General features: G+C 34.4%; 1 protein-coding gene across 1 annotated transcript; it reads left to right on the forward strand.

The window, feature by feature from the left end:
* Window positions 1-10,665: 10,665 nt before the first annotated feature.
* LOC128163654 (uncharacterized) lies at window positions 10,666-14,834 on the forward strand. The gene is made up of 3 exons (XM_052827279.1): window positions 10,666-11,005; window positions 13,268-13,393; window positions 14,251-14,834. The coding sequence occupies exons 1-3, from the start codon at window positions 10,666-10,668 to the stop codon at window positions 14,832-14,834; spliced, it is 1,050 nt and encodes a 349-aa protein (XP_052683239.1).
* The last annotated feature ends 6,937 nt before the right edge of the window (window positions 14,835-21,771 follow it).

The following is a 21,771-nucleotide window of genomic DNA, read 5'->3' on the forward strand; positions in this document are numbered from 1 at the left end:
ATCAGTGAAAAATGAAAGTTGAATCAGGGGTACTAAGGCCAAAAAAAATTTCTTCCAGCCCTGGGTGCCGCCATATTGGCAGCCATTTTGTTTTTTAAAAGTTAGTTCGATCATTGATTGACTGGTACTTATCGATGTATATTACCCTCAACTCGATTAAATGTTCCAGTGTTTCAATTGAAGGTAATTTGAGTTCAAAGAAATAAAAGAGGATACCAGATAAGTTTCAATAGTGCTTCAATCATGAAACATGACTAGTTCTATGTATGTCTTATCAAATTATCAGATGGAAAATAAAAACATTAACATCAAGGAACTGATCTTCTAGATACTGAATAAAGTATCAAATTTTATTACCGCGGCATATATGTGAATTAAATTGATAAACAATGAAAGAAGAAATAAAAAAAGGTTTGGAATACATTAACTCTCTTCTCATTTATGTTTTACGTCTGAAATATGATGTCATAATGTAGACTGAGCACGCGGCGTTTAGTTAATCTTTGGCTAATCATTTGAGTAGGTAACCAGGCCGATCCTAGTGTGTGCATTTCAAATAAATTTTGTTCTACAAAAATCAAACTGCACTGTGTTAAATCTGCGCTCAGTCCAACGGTCACACCGTTTACACATTAGAATACTGTACTCAACCCCAAAAAACCCATATATATCACATCTGTTCAATAAGAATTCTGTGTTGTTTTTGGGGTGTTTTTTTGCAAACCTGTATATTTTTACCTAACTTTCTAGTGAGGTATGCTAAAGTTATCTATTTCTCTACCTCCACCCCCCTTTCCACTTGAAAAACGTTGCATTTAATTTACATCATTTGTCATCAACTTAACATGACACACAAATTTACGCTATTGTGATGAGTAGGATATAAGATAAAAACCTTTTTACTTCTTGGATGATATCTATAATTAAATAGCTCAGTTCTTTGAAGTTGGTTTGCTGTGTTTTCCACTGTCAACACTCTTTATCGCTCAGGCGCTTGATGATCGGGGTCAAGCTTACGTTTGATGGAAACTATAAAATCTTAACCATTTCCTGAAGGTTAGGGTACGGGATGAACCTGCAAATTTTCAATAATAGTTTAATACTTAGGCGTCGGAACCGGGGGGGGGGGGGGGGGGGGGGGGGGGGGGGGGGGGTGGCTAGGGGGGCTGACCCCCCCGCCACTTTTTTGCAATGTTAGACCTAACCATCAGGCTCATACATGTAGCATCGCGGAGGGGCCAGCCCGGGGGCTCCTCCACTTTTTCTCGCAGCAAACATAATTGTTCCTTTTACCTTTAAATTTAAAAAAAAAACGAAATATTAATATTGAGAAGCACTACATGTTTCAAATTATTTTTTCAAATCATCGCCAAAAAAAATGAAATCATCCAAAATTTAAGAGAAAGAAAGTAATATTATACAAATAATGGAAAAACACTGTGCCGGATAATTATATGCCAGTGCCAAGGTGGCATTTTTGCACCCGCTTAAGATGCAGTTTCGGAAAAATCCATGTATACCAAATGATAGACCATTGTCTAGAGAGTAAATAACCACTTTTGTTTTTAGTGTGTTTCACCTGACAGGTAAGTTATTTACCTTTAAAAATTAATATCCCATAGTAAAATGATAATTCCCATAGGAGAATTGACTCTCCTACGGGAAATATTGACAATCCTATAGGATTTTTCAAAAGTCCTGTAGGAATTATATTTCCTAGAGGAGAATGGTAATTCCTGTAGGAATTTGATTCAGACATGTAGTTTTCCTATAGGATATTAAGTTTTCCTATCGGATTTTATCAAATCCTATCGGAATTGAAATTCCTATAGGAAGTTCTTATATTCCGATAGGAAATTTCAAATTACCTATAGGAATATTGATTTTCCTACAGGAAAAATTTTTTTCCTATAGGAATTTATTTTTGAAAGGTAAATATCTTACCTGACAGGTGAGATACACTGATAACAAAGGCGGTTGTTAACTCTTTAAGCAATGGTCTCTCATATGGCATATTTGAATTTTTCGATATATGCAGCTTAAGCGGGTGCAAAAATGCCACCTTGGCACTGGCATAATTATCCGGCACAGTGTTGAAATAAAGTGCAGCAGTTAATCTGAAAGGTGTTATCCTGTTTATCCAGACAATAAATTTGATGAGTGAAGGCTAAACTAGCTAGACAATAATAAGCTATTCTAAAAAAAAGTTGCTAAAAGGATAGTGTACCAGGCACGTAGCATTGTTTTTGAAAGTGGGGGGGGGGGGGGGGGGGGGCAGACTCATCCAAAAAATCTTGACAAGCAAAAAAAAAAAAAAAGAAAGAAATCCCCAAAATCTTCAAAATCCTAATCCGGGGGGGGGGGGGGGGGTACCGGTTGCATAGTATATAACTTCAATTTCAATCCTAATTTCCTTATTTTCATATCAATTTTTTACATCCTCCAAAAAAGTGGGGGGGGGGGGGCAACTCCATAATAATTTAATTTTTTATATGTAAATTTTAAAAAATTAGTTGCTGTGAGAAAAGGGGGGGGGGGGCTGCCCCCCTCCTCCAACCCCCAACCCCCCCGATACTACATGTACGTGCCTGTGTACGACTAAACAAGATTTGAAATTTCCACTGATGTAAACATGGTAAAACTAAAAATTACGTTGAACAAAATAAATATATATATGTTTATCCTCAACACCACAGATACATGTAGTGATTTATTCTTGTTCGTGAAAGCATTTCAATATGTGATTATTTTACCATTTTTTGTTATTGTTACTTTTTGACCTTGTTACAATGTACTATGGTTTTTTTTTTTACATTTTAAAATAAAAGTTTTAAAGTTTGGAGAAGAGCTTCTGAATATCATTTTTTTTCTTGCATATAAAACTGATGAAAAAAAACACAATGATTTTCAATTAAACTTTATTTTGAATATCTTTTTAAGAAATGTAACAAATCAGTTTATTTTGAGAATGTGCAGATTACAGTTTTACACAAGCTGAATGAGTTCTGCTCTTTTGCATAAGTACTCCATTTACTCCATTCTGAAATACTCCTTCACAGTTGTTTGGGTCCATGTCTTCATCTTGAAGCTGCTCATCAACTGTATCACTGTGCATGATGCATATGTTATGGAGTATACATGTTGTAAGTATTAGTTTACAAATTAAAGCAGTATTCCTAAGAGGCATATCTCTCAGAATCCTGAATCTGCTTTTCATTATTCAAAAGGCTCTCTCTACAGTTTGCCTAGCACTAGACAGTTTTTTGTTAAACCGAATTGTTTGCAGTAATAGATTCCCATAATTTTTCACAGGGGATATGAGCCAGTTTCTCAATGGATAGGCATTATCTGCCAAGATGTGGTGGTTTTCCAAAATCAATTCAACTGAGCTTCTGCTTTTTGATACAATGCTGAATTTCGATGGAATCTTGCATCGTGTGTACATCCTGGCCATCCAGTATAAGCACTTGTAATGAGAAGGTTGTTGTCTACCACCACCTAAAATTATCTGATATATAGGTTATTAATATAAATGACACTATGATAACACTTTTGCCACATATGTGTATGTTGTTTATATTTAATGTACTGAAAAGCTGTACAGCTTAAAGTTAATTAAGAACTGAACTGAAAATAAGGAAATGAATATATCCTTATTGCGATTGCACAGCAATTTGGATATATTCATTTCCATATTTTCAGGACTATTAAACCAGTAATCAACTCCTTTATATGACACAGGCATATGTTTAGTTTAAAAATTATGTAGTATATAAGAATATACCGATTATCATATACTCTCTGAAGATACATGATTGTCAGTATATAATTGTAATAATTATAGAAAAATAAATAACCGTTGGTTAATGGGTGTAGAAAATGTGCTACCTGCAGGATAACCTTTGCGGTTGTAGTAATCATTGTCCCCATTAGGGGCATGAGTAAGGCGTTTGTGGGTGCCGTCAATAAAACCGACCACTCCAGGGATCCCACAAGAATTCTCCACTTCTTCTGCAATTTGTAGCTGTTTCACCGTCGAGGGCCAACGGATAATCTACAAAAGGAATAAAAATGTTATTATAATAGTTGTGTTGTTATTTTAAAATCATAAACACCCCGATCCCAAAAAGATAGCTTAAAAATGCACACATTTTTCCATATACATGTATATTCAATCAGAACACTGCGATTAAACCGGATGTAAACCAGTCTAGCGAAATTCTTAGGCACTTGGATGTATAAAAACACCTTTTTCTTCGACGTAACAGCATTGGAGCGGAACGAATGTATACATATGTCGTAAGTAAAGTAAACTTGAACGATTTATCGCGAAATTTCGTTTGAGGAACGCCCAGACTTCGTCAAACCCGATTTCGCCCCAAAAAGAGTGTCCTACCCTTACTTTTTTATACATGCACATGCAATATATTTACAATAACTTCCAGGGCCCGTGCGCAAGAATATGACAGAAATGAAAATTTGAATTGACTGGAACATTTGAACTAATTCATTTATTTTTTATCGTGTGGTCCCTTGAAATTATAAATCAAACGAATGCATTAAGTTTCATTCAATGCAATGCAACAACAAAATAAAAACAAAACGATTTGAAATACATACTCTCCAAGAGAAAAATGATGAGTTGAGCTTTGTATTAGAGTAATGTACAAATCAATGTGTTCTCCATTACTTCATACTATGGCAATGATTTAGAAATGCTTACAGTAACGAACTCGATTCTTTATGAAAATAGTATAATGTTAAACTTCAAATGGGTTTGAAATACATAATCTCCAAAGAGAAAAATGATGAGTTGAACTTTGTATTAGAGTAATGCACAAATCAAGGTGTTCTCCATTACTTCATACTATGACAATGACCATACAATTTCCGTTAGAAATGCTTACAGTAACGAACTCTATTCTCTATGATAATAGTAAAATGTTAAACTTCAAAACAAGTTGCTGAAAGTATATTAAAATTTACCATAAAAATTAGTACAACCAACTCTTATTTTCCTCTTTATGGTTTATTAGTGTCAAGGTCATATCAGATCGAACAAAAATCCTTTTTAAGAGCATATATATATATATATATATATATATATATATATATATATATATATATATATATATATATATATATATATATATATATATATATATACACTCCACTTAGTCTTTTTTGGTTATTACTTTACTTAAACAGAGCTTTTTGGTTAATGGTGTGCAGTGACCTTGAACCAAGTCAACGTGAAGGCCATAGCAGATCTCTTTATAATCAGTTTCAGACCATAGATTATTCCCAATTTGGTAAATCTAGATCTGTTCAGATTGAACAAAAATGCCTGTATGTAAGAGGTAATGAGATTGAATAAGACGTTCTATGCAAATTGGAAAATTTCAAAGTTATAGGTTAAGGACAACCAAAATTCTCTAAAACTCTCTTCATCATAATGTTCACTATGTAACCGGGGCCCTTTGAGATGGTCACGAATTAATAATGGGAATCCAAGAGGGCCTTTCAGAGTTTAACATAGAAATATATATTAGGGAAAATGTTTAAAATCGGAATCAGAATAATACACGGACCTAAAAGTGTTTCATAATTAAACAAATAGTCGACTGACTCATGTCTGTTTATCTAAAATTGAAGACGCTCATGCAATTTCAATATACATGTATAAATATTTGAATAAATCAAAGCTATACATATCAATTCATTGATGTTCTTTTATTTGTTGTTGAATTTAGAACCGGTTTCATGAATAAAATTCCACGATGCGGGTCAATTTTCAACGGACTAGGGTCTTTATTCAACACCTTTGGTCTCAATATTCATCGTTGAAAAAATGACCCCGGGTCAATTTTCAACCAGGTCAAAATTCTTCGTTACACCGGCTGCAAATCTTTTCAAGCTTTACTTAGTTTAGAAGATCGTTTAGTTGTTAACACTTTCAAAGAAACAGCAATGAAAAGGGGATTTCATCAAAATGATGAGTTATGGATTGAATGTATGAGTGAAGCAGCAGCATTTGGATCTTCCAGTCAGTTGCGTTTACTTTTTGCAACAATGTTACTGTTTTGTGAACCAGCTGAACCTGTTAAATTATGGAATCAGTTTTACTCCCAAATTTCTAAAGACTTGAGAACAAGTAAAGATAATTTCAACCACTCTGATGTGGGTTCACTTTACAAAAACATTGCTTCTGATTGATGATCAGTTAATTTCTCACGGAAATTAAGGACATTACAAAATCTTCCAGAGATGGCCGAATTGTTTGCTACAATTTATACCAACATACTAATATCAGTACCAAATATAACAGAAGAAGAATTATCTTACTATGCACAGGACTTAGGCAGTATATTTTTTGGAGCATGAAAAAAAAAAGAATAAGGATCAGCTTAAAGTTTACAATACAGTAATTGAAGCCGTTGAAGCCATGCTTTTTTTCTGGATGGTCCAGGAGAAACTGGAAAGACATTTGTTAACAACACAATTTCAGCAAAAAGAAGATCTACTGGTAATACCAGTAATGCTTTAGCAGTTGCATCATCGGGAATCGCAGCAGAGCTATTGGAGCGTGGTAGAACAGCAAATTCACGATTTAAAATACCAATACCAATACTTGAGACAAGTACATGCAATATTTCATACAGAGTTTTTTTTAGCAGAATTAATTCGAAATGCTTTAATCATAATTAGAGATTAGGCCCAATTGATGCACGGATACGTGTTTAAATGTGTTCATAGAACGTTCTCTGACATAATGAAAAATGAAAATCCAATTGGAGGAAAAATTGCTCTACTTGGAGGTTACTTTAGACAGGTTTTACCAGTTATCCGTAACGGTTCACAAGCAGATGTGATGTTTAGCAGCCTTCAACATTCATTTCTATGGAGCTATTTGTGTAAAGTACATTTGACAATATAAATATGCGAGTACACACATTAAATACCGGTACCGCTGAAAGTGTATCAAATGTCGATACTCTTTTCGAACATTTCTTCCTTAACGTAAATGGCACGGAGGATTATTACACAAAGCTTGGGATTTGAAAAATCAAACATTGTACTGAGATTTGTATTACACCTGAGATCTGTTGACTCGGTTTCTGTACTGCCTGGTCTACAATTATTATACAGAGAATGTTTTTTTAAAACAAAGATGTTCTTATTTAGATCCTTATTTTGTGTTCCTCATGCAACAGTAGGTGTGTTTTTGACCCATCCGTCCGTTAGTCTGTAAGTTAATCAATCTGTCTGTACTGTTTTATTTTAGCTCAACTAATTTTATTTCTTTCTAGGTTAGAATTACATGTATGACCATATAAACAATACAGTAATAAACAGTCAGTGAAACTACTCTTAATTTGCTGAATAAAATTCTATGAACCTTTGCAGATATTTCGAACTTAATGTGTAAATCTTCAAATTTTCTTTTTGATTCTTTTATTTTTAGCAGAATGTTGGCACTTTGTAATTATTTTGTTGAGGACAAAAGTATACATGCAGATGTGCAAGAATTAATTTTATGTTATATTAATAGGAAGTTATGACCCTTTTAAAAATCCAATTGTTGAGTGCATTTAATGCATTAATGCATTCTTTAAAGTTGTTTTCAGGAGACTGGATGATCATTTTTGGCCAAAACATACTCAGTAGGGAAAAAATTAAAAAATTAAAATATTTTTACTTTCAATTACTGAGCTCTTTATTTGAAGGAGGCTAATATAGTCTTAATATGGCCATGACCATCCCGGCCTCTTAATGTAAATATTGATCAGCCAAAGTATTGCATTGTTGATATCACCTGATATCGATTAAACTGAATCTGAAATAATAACTGCTCCCACAAATAATGCAATTTTCACGTTTTTATGTGTGTTCTATGAGGGACTGTTTTTTTTGTATTTCCTGATTTGACGACATACAGTCGGAGATCGGAGTTGAACGTCGCATACCGAACTGTACGTCATAATAGCCAATGCTTAGTGGAAAGGGGTGCGTAATAACAATTGAAGATTTTCGGTGGGGTGTGTATAAATTTTCATGAACGCGGTTGTTTAAGGCGAGTTAACAATTGGACTGTCAGTGATACTTTGGATCAAGCAAATCTGATGCAAATAAACACGCATACGCTAGCGTTTTATAATTTCATTTTTATACAATGACAGACATCTTCCCAATTCAAGAGTTTCTGATCCGCTCCGCTATATATAAACCGATTTTTGAGTTGAGCTAATAAAAAAATATGGGCACAACAATCCCCTTTTTTTTTTAATAGCAACAAATTAATGGAAACATGGCAGCTGTTTCAAATTAGTAGTCCTCTTTTTGATCAATATACATGTACATGTACAAATTTAATTACTTTAATTTTATCAATATCCTCTATTTTCGTTATTTCTCACGTAATGTCCTAGTTGTTACTAATTGAACAAATCTTTGGGAAATATACCTGTAAACTCATTTTTCCTCTTCTTTGTCACAGATTATAGTTTCAGAGCTTTAAATTTTCCTTTGGAATATGACAGAATATGACCAAGTCACTATTTATACATACCACTTTTAATAAAAGAAAAAAAGTAATATTAAGAGAGTGAAAAAATATTTATGAAAGGTGCATGGTCACGATATCGGTCAAAAATATTTTTTCAATATTAATGCTTTAGTGAGACATTTTTAGTAGGCAACCAAAACTTGAGTGTCATTCGTTGAGTTATAAGCGAGTTATAATTCTTTGCTATGTAAACAAAGCTCCATCACTATTACATGATCATCATACATAAGAGAAAATCCCAGTTTAAGGTAGTCCATCCATAACCGTCATATTTCATATCTAATGAATTGCAAGTTTGATTACTAAAATGATTTCAAAGGGTTTATTTAAAAATAAAGATTCATCTTTAAAATTTTGAAATGTTTTTAATATTAACAAATTTATCTCATTGAAGTCTATGAAAAAATGCATTTTGAAATATATCTTGTAGTATAAATAATTTTCTCACAAATCTCTTGGTACATGTAAAAAGTTGCAAAAGCTTTCCTTTTCTTTGATAACATTAATAAATTAATTATTTACCGTATACATTTTTAATAATATAATTTTATTAATTTATGCAAGGGGCAGATAACCCCCTAAAAAAGTTCCAAGTGCAAAAAGTTCATTTATTGGACTGCATACATATTCCCGAGTTTGCTTCATGTCGGCCTCATACTAATTTCAAAATATATATTCAATATAGTTCATATCAACCAAAATTGTTGAATTCACCTCAGTTATAGATGGAGTACCTTAAGACCTAAAATGAATGTGTTTAACGTTAAGAATTATTTATTTATGTTTAAAATTAATAAGAAAATACACCATTCAGATTGATAAAAACCTTTACCGGTAATTTGAATATATGTAAACAATAAGAGTAATACAAATAATACAAAATATCTGGACATTGTGGTATAATACATGTAGATCCTATACATCAAAATCTGTTTCCCCTGGATATATCATATCTATAATAAGCATTGCAGCACTCGAAAAGACCATTAAAAATTGTTTACATACAGGATATAAACCGACATCAAACTCTGAACCCCTTGTGAAGCCCAATAATCGTCCAGGGGCCAAAGATTAAACAATTTTAAAGAATCAGAATTATATAAAAATGCTTGCATATAAGTAAAAGTATAATTGAAAACATTTCAGTTTTTGAGAATAATTAAAATGTTTTCCTTTGTACAACTGAATCTCCAATGTGGACCCACACTAATCCTAAAGATTGTGATTTGAACAAATTTGAATTTACACTATCTGAAGTTGCTTTCACTAAAGTTACAGCTTTTCTAGGCAATGTTTGTTAAAGAAAAAAGATTTAATGATATTTTTCTATGTATTCCTATGTATAAATGTGTTCGCCCCTTGTGACCCCATCCTACCCCTTGGGAATCATGATTTGAATAAACTTAAAATCTCATTACCTGACGATTCCTTCAAACAAGTTTCAGCTCTCCTGCCCAAATGGTTCTTGAGAAGAAGGTTTTTAAAGATTTTCTCTATTTTTTCTGGTGTAAGAATTTGACCCCCTATAGTGGCCCCACCCTCCCCCGAGGGTCATTTTTTTACAACCCTGAATTAACGCCAGCTAAGGATGCTTCCACATAAGTTTCAACTTTCCTTGCAAAATGGTTCTTGAGAAGAAGATTTCTAAAGATTTACTCTATATATTTATATGTAAAAATGTAACCCCAATTCTGGCCTCACCCTACGCCCGGGTTTCATGATTTTCAAAACTTTGAGTCTACACTACCTAAGGATGCTTCCACCCAGGTTTTAGCTTTCATGGCCTAATGCTTTGTGAAAAGAAGATTTTTGAAAATTTCTCAAAATTTTTCAATAATTAGGTTTATCAAATATGGATAAACCCTGTTATTTCATGCAGTTAAGCATATTGTTTGGGACAAGAACTATAACTCTAGTAATGTTAATTCAAGGGAAATAACTCTACACTTCCTGGTCTTGGAGCGTGCGGGTTAAGCTCTTCCTTTTATATTCAACTGTTCCCTGAGTCGGTCACAAAAAATCAACTAGAGAAATAATCAAGTTTTATCGTATTAATCGGCGAGTTTTATTACTTTATACCGGCATATTATTACAATATCATGCTGAGGGTAAGGAACCAAAGGGCATCTAAGGCGAGAAGCCCATGTGGATACGCAGCCGTGCCAAATGGAACAAATACAGTTGCCTCGAGTAGTGTATTGGCACGAGGTCGTCGCGGAAATCGTCGAGGAGGTCAAGTGAGACAGCCCGTTCCTCAGACACAAGCGACTCCTCCAACACCTGCGGCTCCGACGACACCAGCGACACAGGCGTCAACTGAAGCAGGCCAGGGAATGTCACGGAGCGGGATGATTGGGATGATTCCTCACATGCCGCCCATAGTTAACCCCACCCCTGACGCACCGAGTGCGTTGTCGTCACATGTTCCCATGAATCAAGGTACAGAAAATTATTTGGAAAATAATATTGACACGCCAAACCCATTTAACAGTGTTACTTCTATACTGGGATCCCATGTATCCCAAGCTCTCAAAGATAAAATTTGGAATGGCGAATTTGTTCATTTAAACAAATTGTTGCTTCAAGAGCCTTGCACAGAAATGCAAAATCAAATTGTTTTCGAGGGGGGTGTTTTTCAGGTCAAACCAAAAAATAAAGAAACAAAAATTACAAACTTCTCACAATGGATGGATGCATTTTTCATATATGCTTCTATATACTTAGAAAAACATCCACTACAAGCCATTTCACTCTTTAGGTATATGTCAACAATTAAAAGGGGGGCTGCTAGTAACAATTCAGGTTGGTTGGATTATGATGTGCAATTTCGCTTAAAGAAGTCTGTAGACTCCTCTTTAAACTGGGGATCTATTGATGCTGAACTATGGTTGTTTTACATGCAAACAGTTAATAAAACCCAATTGTCAAATCAGTCAACTCGTAGGTATTTGAAATGTTATGCCTACAATTATGAAGGTGTTTGTCAGAAACAATATTGCAAGTATTTGCATCAGTGCATCACATGTAATGCATATCATCCCTCCATTAACTGCTTCAAAAATAATCAATCTAATCAAATTCCCAAAAATGCACCTGCTCGTTCGGAAAATTTTAATTCCAACAACAAATTTTTCAGGAATCGACAACAAACCACAGGACGGCAAACCTACATGTAACTTGTTACATAAATTATGGGATATTGGCAGCACTCCAATCAATACATATAACTTCAATTCTTTACTGGTAAATTACCCAAACAAAGAAATAGCAACAGTTCTATCAAATGGGTTTAAAAATGGGTTTTCACTTCAATATACAGGCATTAGAAAAAAGGTTGAATTTAAAAACATGATATCTGCAGAGGAACATGCTGTTGAGTTACATGAAAAAATAAATAAAGAAATAAAATTGGGTAGAATTTTAGGCCCCTTTCCCTGTCCACCTATTTCAAATTTGCGGTGTAATCCTATTGGTATCCTCCCCAAAACGCAAGGGGGGTGGCGTATGATTTCTAATTTATCACACCCAGTGGGTAATAGTATCAATGATTACATTGATCAGCAATATTGTTCAGTGTCGTACTCTACATTTGATCAAGCCTTGTCACTGATTCAGGAGATGGGGGAGGGTGCATTAATGGCCAAAATGCACATTTCAAGTGCTTTTCGATTGTTGCCAGTCTGTCCTGAAGATTTCTGCTTGCTAGGTTTCAAGTTTTTAAATTCATATTATGTGGACAAATGCTTGCCAATGGGTTGCTCAATTTCATGTTCATTATTTGAGATGTTCTCTTCCTTCCTTCACTGGGAGCTGCAGCAAAGGTCAAATTCAAGGGGGATCATTCATTATTTAGATGATTTTTTATTTATAGGTAGAGCAAACACAGCTGATTGTGAGATGTTAATGGCTCATATGATAAAGTTATCTGAAATTTTAGGGATCCCATTAGCTCCAGAAAAAACAGAAGGTCCGTGTACATCTATTTGTTTCTTAGGATTAGGCATTGACACAGTTTCAAGAACTATTTTCATTCCAAAAAATAAAGTTACTGAACTTTTGGAAAAAATTAATGATGCTTTAAGTTGTAAAAAGGTCACCGTTAAAAAATTACAGTCATTAGCAGGGTCACTTGCATTTGTGGTTAAAGCTTTGCCCTCAGGAAGAGCATTTTGTCGTCGTGTATATGCGGCTTTAGCAGGAGGTAAAAAATCTTTCCATTTCGTAAGAATTTCAAAAGAAATCAGATTGGATTTAGAAAAGTGGATAGAATTTCTTACAAAGTTTAATGGCTTAACCCCTTTTCCATCTTTGACATGGCAAGATGATGAGACACTCAAATTTTATACAGATAGCTCAGGTTCAAAAGGGTGTGGGGTTATATTTGGCAGTCAGTGGTGTTATTTGGCTTGGCCTTCACATTGGTTTTATGAGACAACAAAAGATATTACTTTTCTTGAACTTGTGCCTATTGTTTTGGGAGTTTTTATTTGGGCAGAACAACTCTATGCAAAAAAGTTATTGTTACATATTGACAATCTCTCATTAGTTCATATTATTAATCAAAAGTCTTCAAAAAATAACAGGGTCATGGTTTTAATTCGAGCGTTGGTATTGTATACCCTTAGTTATAACATCCAGGTTAGAGCTATACATGTTCCGGGGAAAAATAACAATAAAGCAGATGCTATTTCTCGCTTTCAGTGGTCAAGATTCCGACAGTTGGCTCCTACAGCAGACAATTTTCCATGTCAAATTCCTGCTCCATTTTGGGAGATTATTCATCAACTATAGATCAACTGTTAGAAGCCAGTATATCTGAAAACTCAAGTAAAGTTTATAAACAAGGCATCCAAGCATTTTTTAATTTCAGAGTTCAAGCTTCCTTTGAGCATTTGAGGCCACCACCTATAGATCATATACTAATGTTTATAGCTTATATGAAGGAATCTGGATTTGCATTTTCAACAGCAAAATCTTATATGACTGGTTTGAGTTTTGTTGTAAATTTACATGGTTGGCAGAATGCTATGGAATCCTTTTTGGTCAAAAAGTTGTTAGCAGGATTTAAAAGGTCATGCAGAACTCAGGACATTAGACAACCAATTACATTGTCTTTATTAACACAAATTACCAGTATCATTCCACATTTAACTATTTCTTCATATGAAGCACATTTATTTCAGTCAGCATTTCTCATTGCATTTTTTGCTTTATTGAGAGTAAGTGAGCTAGTGGCATCGGAAAGAAATCATGTTCAAATGTTGGAGGATGAGTTTATAGTTTTTGTGGGTTGCTCAAAAACAGATCAATTTGGTAACGGTTCATCCATTAGAATACCAAAAACACCAGATTCTTTTTTGATGTTTCAAATTTTTCAAAAATTTCAAAGTCATAGGCAATGCATTCAAGCAACACATCTATTTGCCCACTGCAATACTAAACCATTGACTCAATATCAATTTTCATCCATGCTGTATAAATCCTTAAAATTCCTAGAGGTACCTACAAATTCATACAAGTCGCACTCATTTAGGATTGGAGGTGCAACTTACCTGTACTTAAAAGGGTTTCTGAAATACAAATCAAGCACATGGGTAGATGGAGTTCCTCGGCTTTCAAATCCTACATAAGACCATGTTAATAGTATTTTTAGTTTTATGCTGTTAAATCATACATAAATTTCGATTCAGTTTGGATCATTGGCTCATCTATTATTCATTGGGCACAGAAATATGCAGAGAACTTAAATCAGTTAAACCTTGGATTAAACCACTTTACCATTAATTGGAATGGTAGAAGGGGAATGGTTTGGGAGTACTTGTATACAACTGTGTCAAGTATGTTAATAGCTAATAAACAACCAACTATTTTGATAATTCACTGCGGTGGTAATAATATTGGGGACCCTCAAAATACCCTTAAAGGTATTCAAAAATTCATGAAACTAACTTTATCTCAAATAGCAGACCTCTTGCCAAACACTCTCATTGTATGGTCACATATATTACCTAGAAGTAATTGGAGGCAGTCTTTATCAACCATTGAAGGTGAAAACTCTAGGCGTAGAATAAATAGTGCCATTGCAACATTTGTTTTGAAAAAGCTTAATGGTGCATCTATAAAATATCCAGATATCCAGATAACTCAAAAGAGATTATTTAGATTAGATGGTGTGCATTTGTCAGATCTGGGTAACAATATATACATAAATTCCCTGAAAAATGCTACTGTGCAGTTTGTGACATCTTCCTCTCGCACCTATCCTTAAAATATACTAGCTGATATATCCCTGGCAAGTCATGGTCCGTTTACTTATCTATCTTATTATATATCATATACATATATCTGAATCTAAAATGCCCAAGTATAGACATTCTTATGTATCATATCTACAGGTGTCATTGTTGTCAAAATTGCCGCCTGGTATTGGCGGATGGTTCACGTGACAGTGTCCGTAATCCATTTGGCATAATTTTGATTAGAATACTGTCTCCGTGGGGCACTGTTTTTTCCAGGCTCCTCGGGTCAAGAGAGTATTTCTAATATTGTATATTACATATATATATATTTGATATATGCTGCCATATTGTTTGAACGGCGCATGTCGAGTTCAATGTACATGTATGAAATCTATCTGATGTACATGTACTATATATCTGACTGATATCTATCTGATATTCATGTACTTATCTAATTTTTGCACATTTGATTAAACGGCCATGACAACTACGCCAAACAAACAAAAGTCTATTTAGTTTTGTATATACATCAGGGTAAATATCTGAATCATAATTGTCTGTTGTTTTGATATTAGTATTAGCTAGAAACATGAAAAGCATATTTATTTGGGCAAAGGTCATGAAATAATTAGGTTTATCAAATATGGATAAACCCTGTTATTTCATGCAGTTAAGCATATTGTTTGGGGCAAGAACTATAACTCTAGTAATGTTAATTCAAGGGAAATAACTCTACACTTCCTGGTCTTGGAGCGTGCGGGTTAAGCTCTTCCTTTTATATTCAACTGTTCCCTGAGTCGGTCACAAAAAATCCCCTCCCACCCAAACCCATTATTTAGAATTAGGTTGCATGGTTATAATTTATTATAAATTTCCATTTAAACTACTTGTGAATAGTTGCATAGGTATTGTTTTTTGTACAATTATAAATTGTGAATAGCTTTTTCGGGTTGAGTTTTCTTTTGCAGCGTCATGGCCATGAAGAATAGAAGAAAGATGTGCTGGAAAGTGAATATGGACAAAGAATGGTTTTTCAGGTCATCTGTATTCAAGGACTCGGTGACAAAGTGCATAATTTTGATTAGAATACTGTCTCCGTGGGGCACTGTTTTTTCCAGGCTCCTCGGGTCAAGAGAGTATTTCTAATATTGTATATTACATATATATATTTGATATATGCTGCCATATTGTTTGAACGGCGCATGTCGAGTTCAATGTATATGTATGAAATCTATCTGATGTACATGTACTATATATCTGACTGATATCTCTCTGATATTCATGTACTTATCTAATTTTTGCACATTTGATTAAACGGCCATGACAACTACGCCAAACAAACAAAAGTCTATTTAGTTTTGTATATACATCAGGGTAAATATCTGAATCATAATTGTCTGTTGTTTTGATATTAGTATTAGCTAGAAACATGAAAAGCATATTTATTTGGGCAAAGGTCATGAAATAATTACTTATTATATCCCTTTGCAAATAGGCGTGGTCCTTTTTTTTTTTATACAACTTTGTATTCCCTTAGCGTAAGGGTGCTTTGTGTCAAATTTGGTTGAAATTGGCTTAGTGGTTCTGGAAAAGTTGTTGAAAATGTGAAAAGTTTACAGACAAATACACGGATAGACAGACGGACGACAAGGAAAATGTTATCAGAATTGCTCTCTTGAGCTAGCTAAAAAAAGGGCACGAGCCTTGTTTATATGACGAAGAATTCTGAGCCCTGTATCTTGCTAATAACTTTACATCAGACTGTCAAATTTCATTTGAGCATTAGAAATACACTCTTAAAGCACTGTAAACAATAAAAAAAAACTTGAGCAAAATCGTGACCATGCCCGTTTTAAAAATTAAAAATGTTAATTAAAATCATACAGAAATAACACAGATTTACATTTATCATAATACTTAAATAAAAATGAAAAGTTGTACATCTCGTGTTGCTTTTTTTCAAACATATTAAGTAAAATATTCTGATTTTTTTTTAAATTATTTAATGTTTACTTTTTTTCTAAATAATAATCCTATCTTGACCAACACAACAAGCAGACAACTACATGCACAAATGTAAGTGAAAAAACCCCATGGGTAATCATAGATTACAAAGCTCTCCGAAACAAGGCTTCACCTTTATGAATCCACCTTTACAATATCATATGCAAATCATAGTTAAGTATAATATACACTTATAAGAATATTTCCAACACATTAAGAACAACACAACTTAGGTGTGAGCCAGACGAGCTTAGAATTAAATGTTCAAAAGTAAGCAAAGTATGAAATATTATGCGAAATAGTTTAAGTACTGAAAAAAAAAACCCCAACAAGACAAAACATGTAACCTGACTGTCTTTCGTTTGTTATCATAATCCCAAATTTTTTGAAACTGAAAGTCTGCTTTCTAAACTGTCTTTTACATAACCGTCTTTAGACGAATCTGATGCCCATCGTCCGTGCTTTTTCCAACATCGCTCGTTTACGTTGGAATTTGCTGCTGCTGTCGCGCCTCCCGATCGTAAGGAATGAAGACCAATGTTGACATTTCCCATAACGGATTTAAGTTTTGATAACATGCACTCTCTTGCTCGTGTGTAACTAAGTTTTTTATTTTTGTATATTAACTTTAAACCCTCCTTGGATTTAAACACGGACTTAAACAAAAAATGATCAGAAAAAATGTCGATATAAGGTTGCAACATTTTTACGAAGTACAATGTAACACCTGCTGAAATTAGTATTTCGTTTCCTTGTCTATATTGGTCAGTTTTGCTTTTGTTGATGAAAATTTTGACGTATCCATCGAAAAATTTAACATCCGAACAACGAAGTGAACTTAGTTCTTGTAGCGTAAAAAACCTGCAAAGGAAAGTAGAATCATGCACATATCACGCACTTCCAACAAACTGGAACTATCTGCATAAATATCACACAATAATACGAGATCTTTAGTCGTGACGACTTCTTTTTTGATAACTCTGGCTTTGTTGTTGCGTTTGGAAGCTTCTACTATATTTTTAATGAATGGATGTTCTGTTGGATCCTCATATCCTAAAATGGAATGCGCCCACTTGATAGCGTACACAGCACTGGATATAACATGAAAAGAACATCCGATATTCAACAAATACGTTAGATAAAGAGCGACATGCATTGAATTGGCTGGAATAGCTGATTTTCCTTTGTTCGTAATGAATTTTGACCACCTATTGAATGACGACATATATTTTTTGCTTGTGTTTTCACTTCTGGATTTCACAATATATTCACACATTTTTTCTGCTAGAGCTGCATTGTCCGCTGATATGTGTCGATGCCCGCTAAAAATAAACTGTCGTGTACTCTCTGTTCAATGTTTAGCTCTGGAATAAAAAATAAAAAAAACTGAACGAGTTGCATTTAATATCTAAAATTCCAAGCGCAGTGCTACCATGTCGAACATTTTATGGCCCCCAAATATGCCGTTTGCCCCTCTGCCTCTTTCGGTTATCAAAGAATTAAGTTTTTTCACGCCCTTAATGAAATAATCCCACTTTTCCGCTTTGCACAATAATGGCCAAAACGGAGCCGATTTCCACTGAGGAATAACAAGGGTACCCTTACCCTTATCCTGATTTAATTTATTTATTGTCTTGCAAACCAACCTTGGTGGTGGAACTAACCAGTTATTATCGTTACCCCAGAATTGCTTAAAAGCGTCTATCCCGCTTGTGTTTGGACACCACCATCTAGAGTTAAATTTGGTACATTTACTATTATAATCTGTAGCAAACCTATCACAAGTGTGTATGCCCCAACATCCATCAATAATTTGAAAAACACTGTTTTTTATTCCCCAGTCGTCACTGTCAAAACACCTGCTAAGTGAATCGGCTTGAATGTTTTCTGCCCTTGGTAACCACTGAATGTCAAAAATGATATGTAAATTCTGTAATTTTTCAAAAATTGTTTCAGCAATTTCATGTAAATACGACTTTCTGCTACCGACTTCCAAAATTCTGCAAACATTTTTGCTGTCGGTATACCATGTAACTTCTTTACCCTGAATACTTTCTCCTATAGTATTCAAACACCTGTTAATTGCCTCTAGTTCCCTCCAGGTGGAACTTTTCATGGATTCCTCTCCAGTCCAGAGGCCTACTACATCTGATATCTCAGAATTTTCTACGTAAGCTCTAAAACCCGAGTCGGATGCATCGCTAAAAATATTTAGTTCTGAAAGTTCTTTGGAAGTCTTTATTTCTTTGCCTTTTATAGATCTTAAATTAATCTTCCAAAATTCTAATTCTTCTAAAGTTTGCAAACTTAATTCAATGTAAGAATTCCAACTGAATCTTGACAATATATCTTGATAAAGATACCTAGTTTTGAAACTGACCGCATTTCCTATAGCGTTTTCCATAGATATGATCTGACCTGCTATACTAGCAATAGATTTCACCCGAAAATGCGAACACCCTGATTGACTTTTCAAATACACTTCTCCAATGCAACTGAGTAGTTTCCTAACTCTCTCTTGGGTTACTTTTAAAATACCGTTACTCATATCCCATTTGAAACCTAACCACACAATATTTTGTTGTAGGAACCAAACACTTTTAGACTCGGCTATAATGAAACCTAACTCTGTCAGGTCGCGTTTGATAACCTCACTGAGTGTAGACGCTTGATCAAAATCTTCGGCCCCTGCTAAACCATCGTCCAAGTACATAATGACCCGATAACTCAAAGATCTCCAATACTGAACCACCTTTCTCATAAGTTTTGTAAAAATAAATGCTGCAGAAGAAATGCCAAAAGGTAATACGTTGAACACAAAGTATTTTATATCCCCTTTCATCTCCCATCGAAAACCAAGATATTGTTTATGGTGTTCAAAAATTTCAATGTGATGATATGCTGATTTTAAATCAAAACTTATCAAAAAATCGCCCTTCTGAAAAATTTCTCTAGCAGTTTTGACATCTTCCATTCTGAAAAGAAATCGTGAATACAACTATTGATATGCCTGCAATCTAACACCAACCGAGGTTTACCTGTTTTATTGAAAGCGAGTGTCAAAGGATTCACAACAAAAGGAACATTCTTGACCTCTGCTACGCAACCTTTATCAATGAGTTTTTGAATCTCACAACAAACTACTTTGACATTATCCCTAGCAGATTTATTGTTGTCTAAACACACACTTTTTTGAATAGTCTTAAACGGAATTTTGTATCCATTTTCAAAATATACTTATCTGCTTGTATATCTACCCATTTAGTCAAATGACCTCTCAAACGTCCAACTGGACTGACATTTTCATCTATTGTGGCCACAAAACGGCAGACATTATTTTTACTCTCTGAAAAGTGCTCACTCATGCATGCATGTAAATCTTTGCTCTGAACAATACACATACTTGGAACATTACTATTTAAAGTACTTAACTTAGAGCCTGTCTCTTTGTTGTTGTTGGTGGTGGTGCAATTCTTTGCCCAATGACCGGGGAAACCGCATTTGAAGCATGTTCCCGATTTTTTACTGTTCTCGTAGGACTTGGGCTGGTTCTGCACGCTGCTGGCTCGCTCCGGGTATGGATTGGTCCTCGCCTTCTGTATCCTCTCCTCCTTTAATTTCTTCTCCGCCCTGATTTCATCTTTAAAAATTCGTTTTTCGTCCTCCTCGTCTGACGCTAATTCATGCTGTGTATATTCTTGCACTGTTCGCCAACCTGTTTTGGAAGAGTCTGCTAATTTAATTAACTTTTGTCTCTGATGAATAAGCTCTATACCTGATGAAATGCTGTTAAAGGCCATTTCTGGTTCCCCTTCGCTTAAGCTGGTGTTGGCTATTATCAATGTTTCTCTTACGCTGTTGTTGAATTTGTACTGGGCTTCGTTTCCCTTTCTCTTGAAAACAAACGTCTTGTCGTTTGCTGCCTGAATCCTGGACAATTGCTGTTCGTGTTGCTGTTTTTGTTGTTTGGATATCTTTTGCTCGAATGAAGACAGTTTGGAGTCCATTATTTCTGAAACTCTTTGTAAGAATTCGTCATTTGGTGCCGCCATGCTGCCCGCGAAAAAAGAATGTAAGCTTCGTGCGCTGAGTGAAACTGGCTAGAATGACCTTTACTATTAACTCTGACCTTTTATACTGGCCTTCCTATTGCCCCGCCCTGTATTCCTACGCGAATCTATTCGAACACGTTATTATCATACAACATTTTCCCGCTATTCTACGAAACGCGGGAAAACTATATGATCTTTGATATTCTTCGATACTGTAATGTAGTTTGACACAATATCGTAAATCATGTTAAAATTGTTTAATAATCATATGTTAATCTGAAACGGTATTGTAAGATACAATATTAATCAATACAGTAATATAAAATACATTGTTACATTTAGTTCGATATGCTCACTATATAATATTATACAGCCGAATAGTCAATAATTGTAATATTTCATCGAATTTTAGTTTGTTTCTTCATATAACAAAACAAATATTTACTGTGTTTTCGGGCAACATTAATTATACAATGTAATAGCCTCCTTGGGACAAATATATTGCTCTCCGCTTCGCGTCGGCCAATATAACGTCCATCGGGGGCTAATATAATCAATATTGCCCTCAACCCCAGTCAATACTTGTATAATATAATATTGAACATGTATCATATACATTAAACGTATTACATTTGGCTGTGTATTCTTTTTGGCGTTTTTGGCGGAACGCGGCTTCCGCTAATTCAAGTACATCGCTAAATGAAATGCATATATGCATAAGAATAGTCACATTCAGGAATACGCTAATTTAAATCAACGCCAACTTGTTCAAAAACTGTTTTCCGCCAAATATCGTCCACGCAAAATATAATACGTTTACAGTAATACAATAATTTATCTTATCGTACAATACTGTATAATAGAAATCATGAAATATCATTAACACCAAACATATCTATCAAGCAAGTTT

This window comes from Crassostrea angulata, chromosome 9, assembly GCF_025612915.1.
Source record: "Crassostrea angulata isolate pt1a10 chromosome 9, ASM2561291v2, whole genome shotgun sequence".
Lineage (NCBI taxonomy): Eukaryota > Metazoa > Mollusca > Bivalvia > Ostreida > Ostreidae > Magallana > Magallana angulata.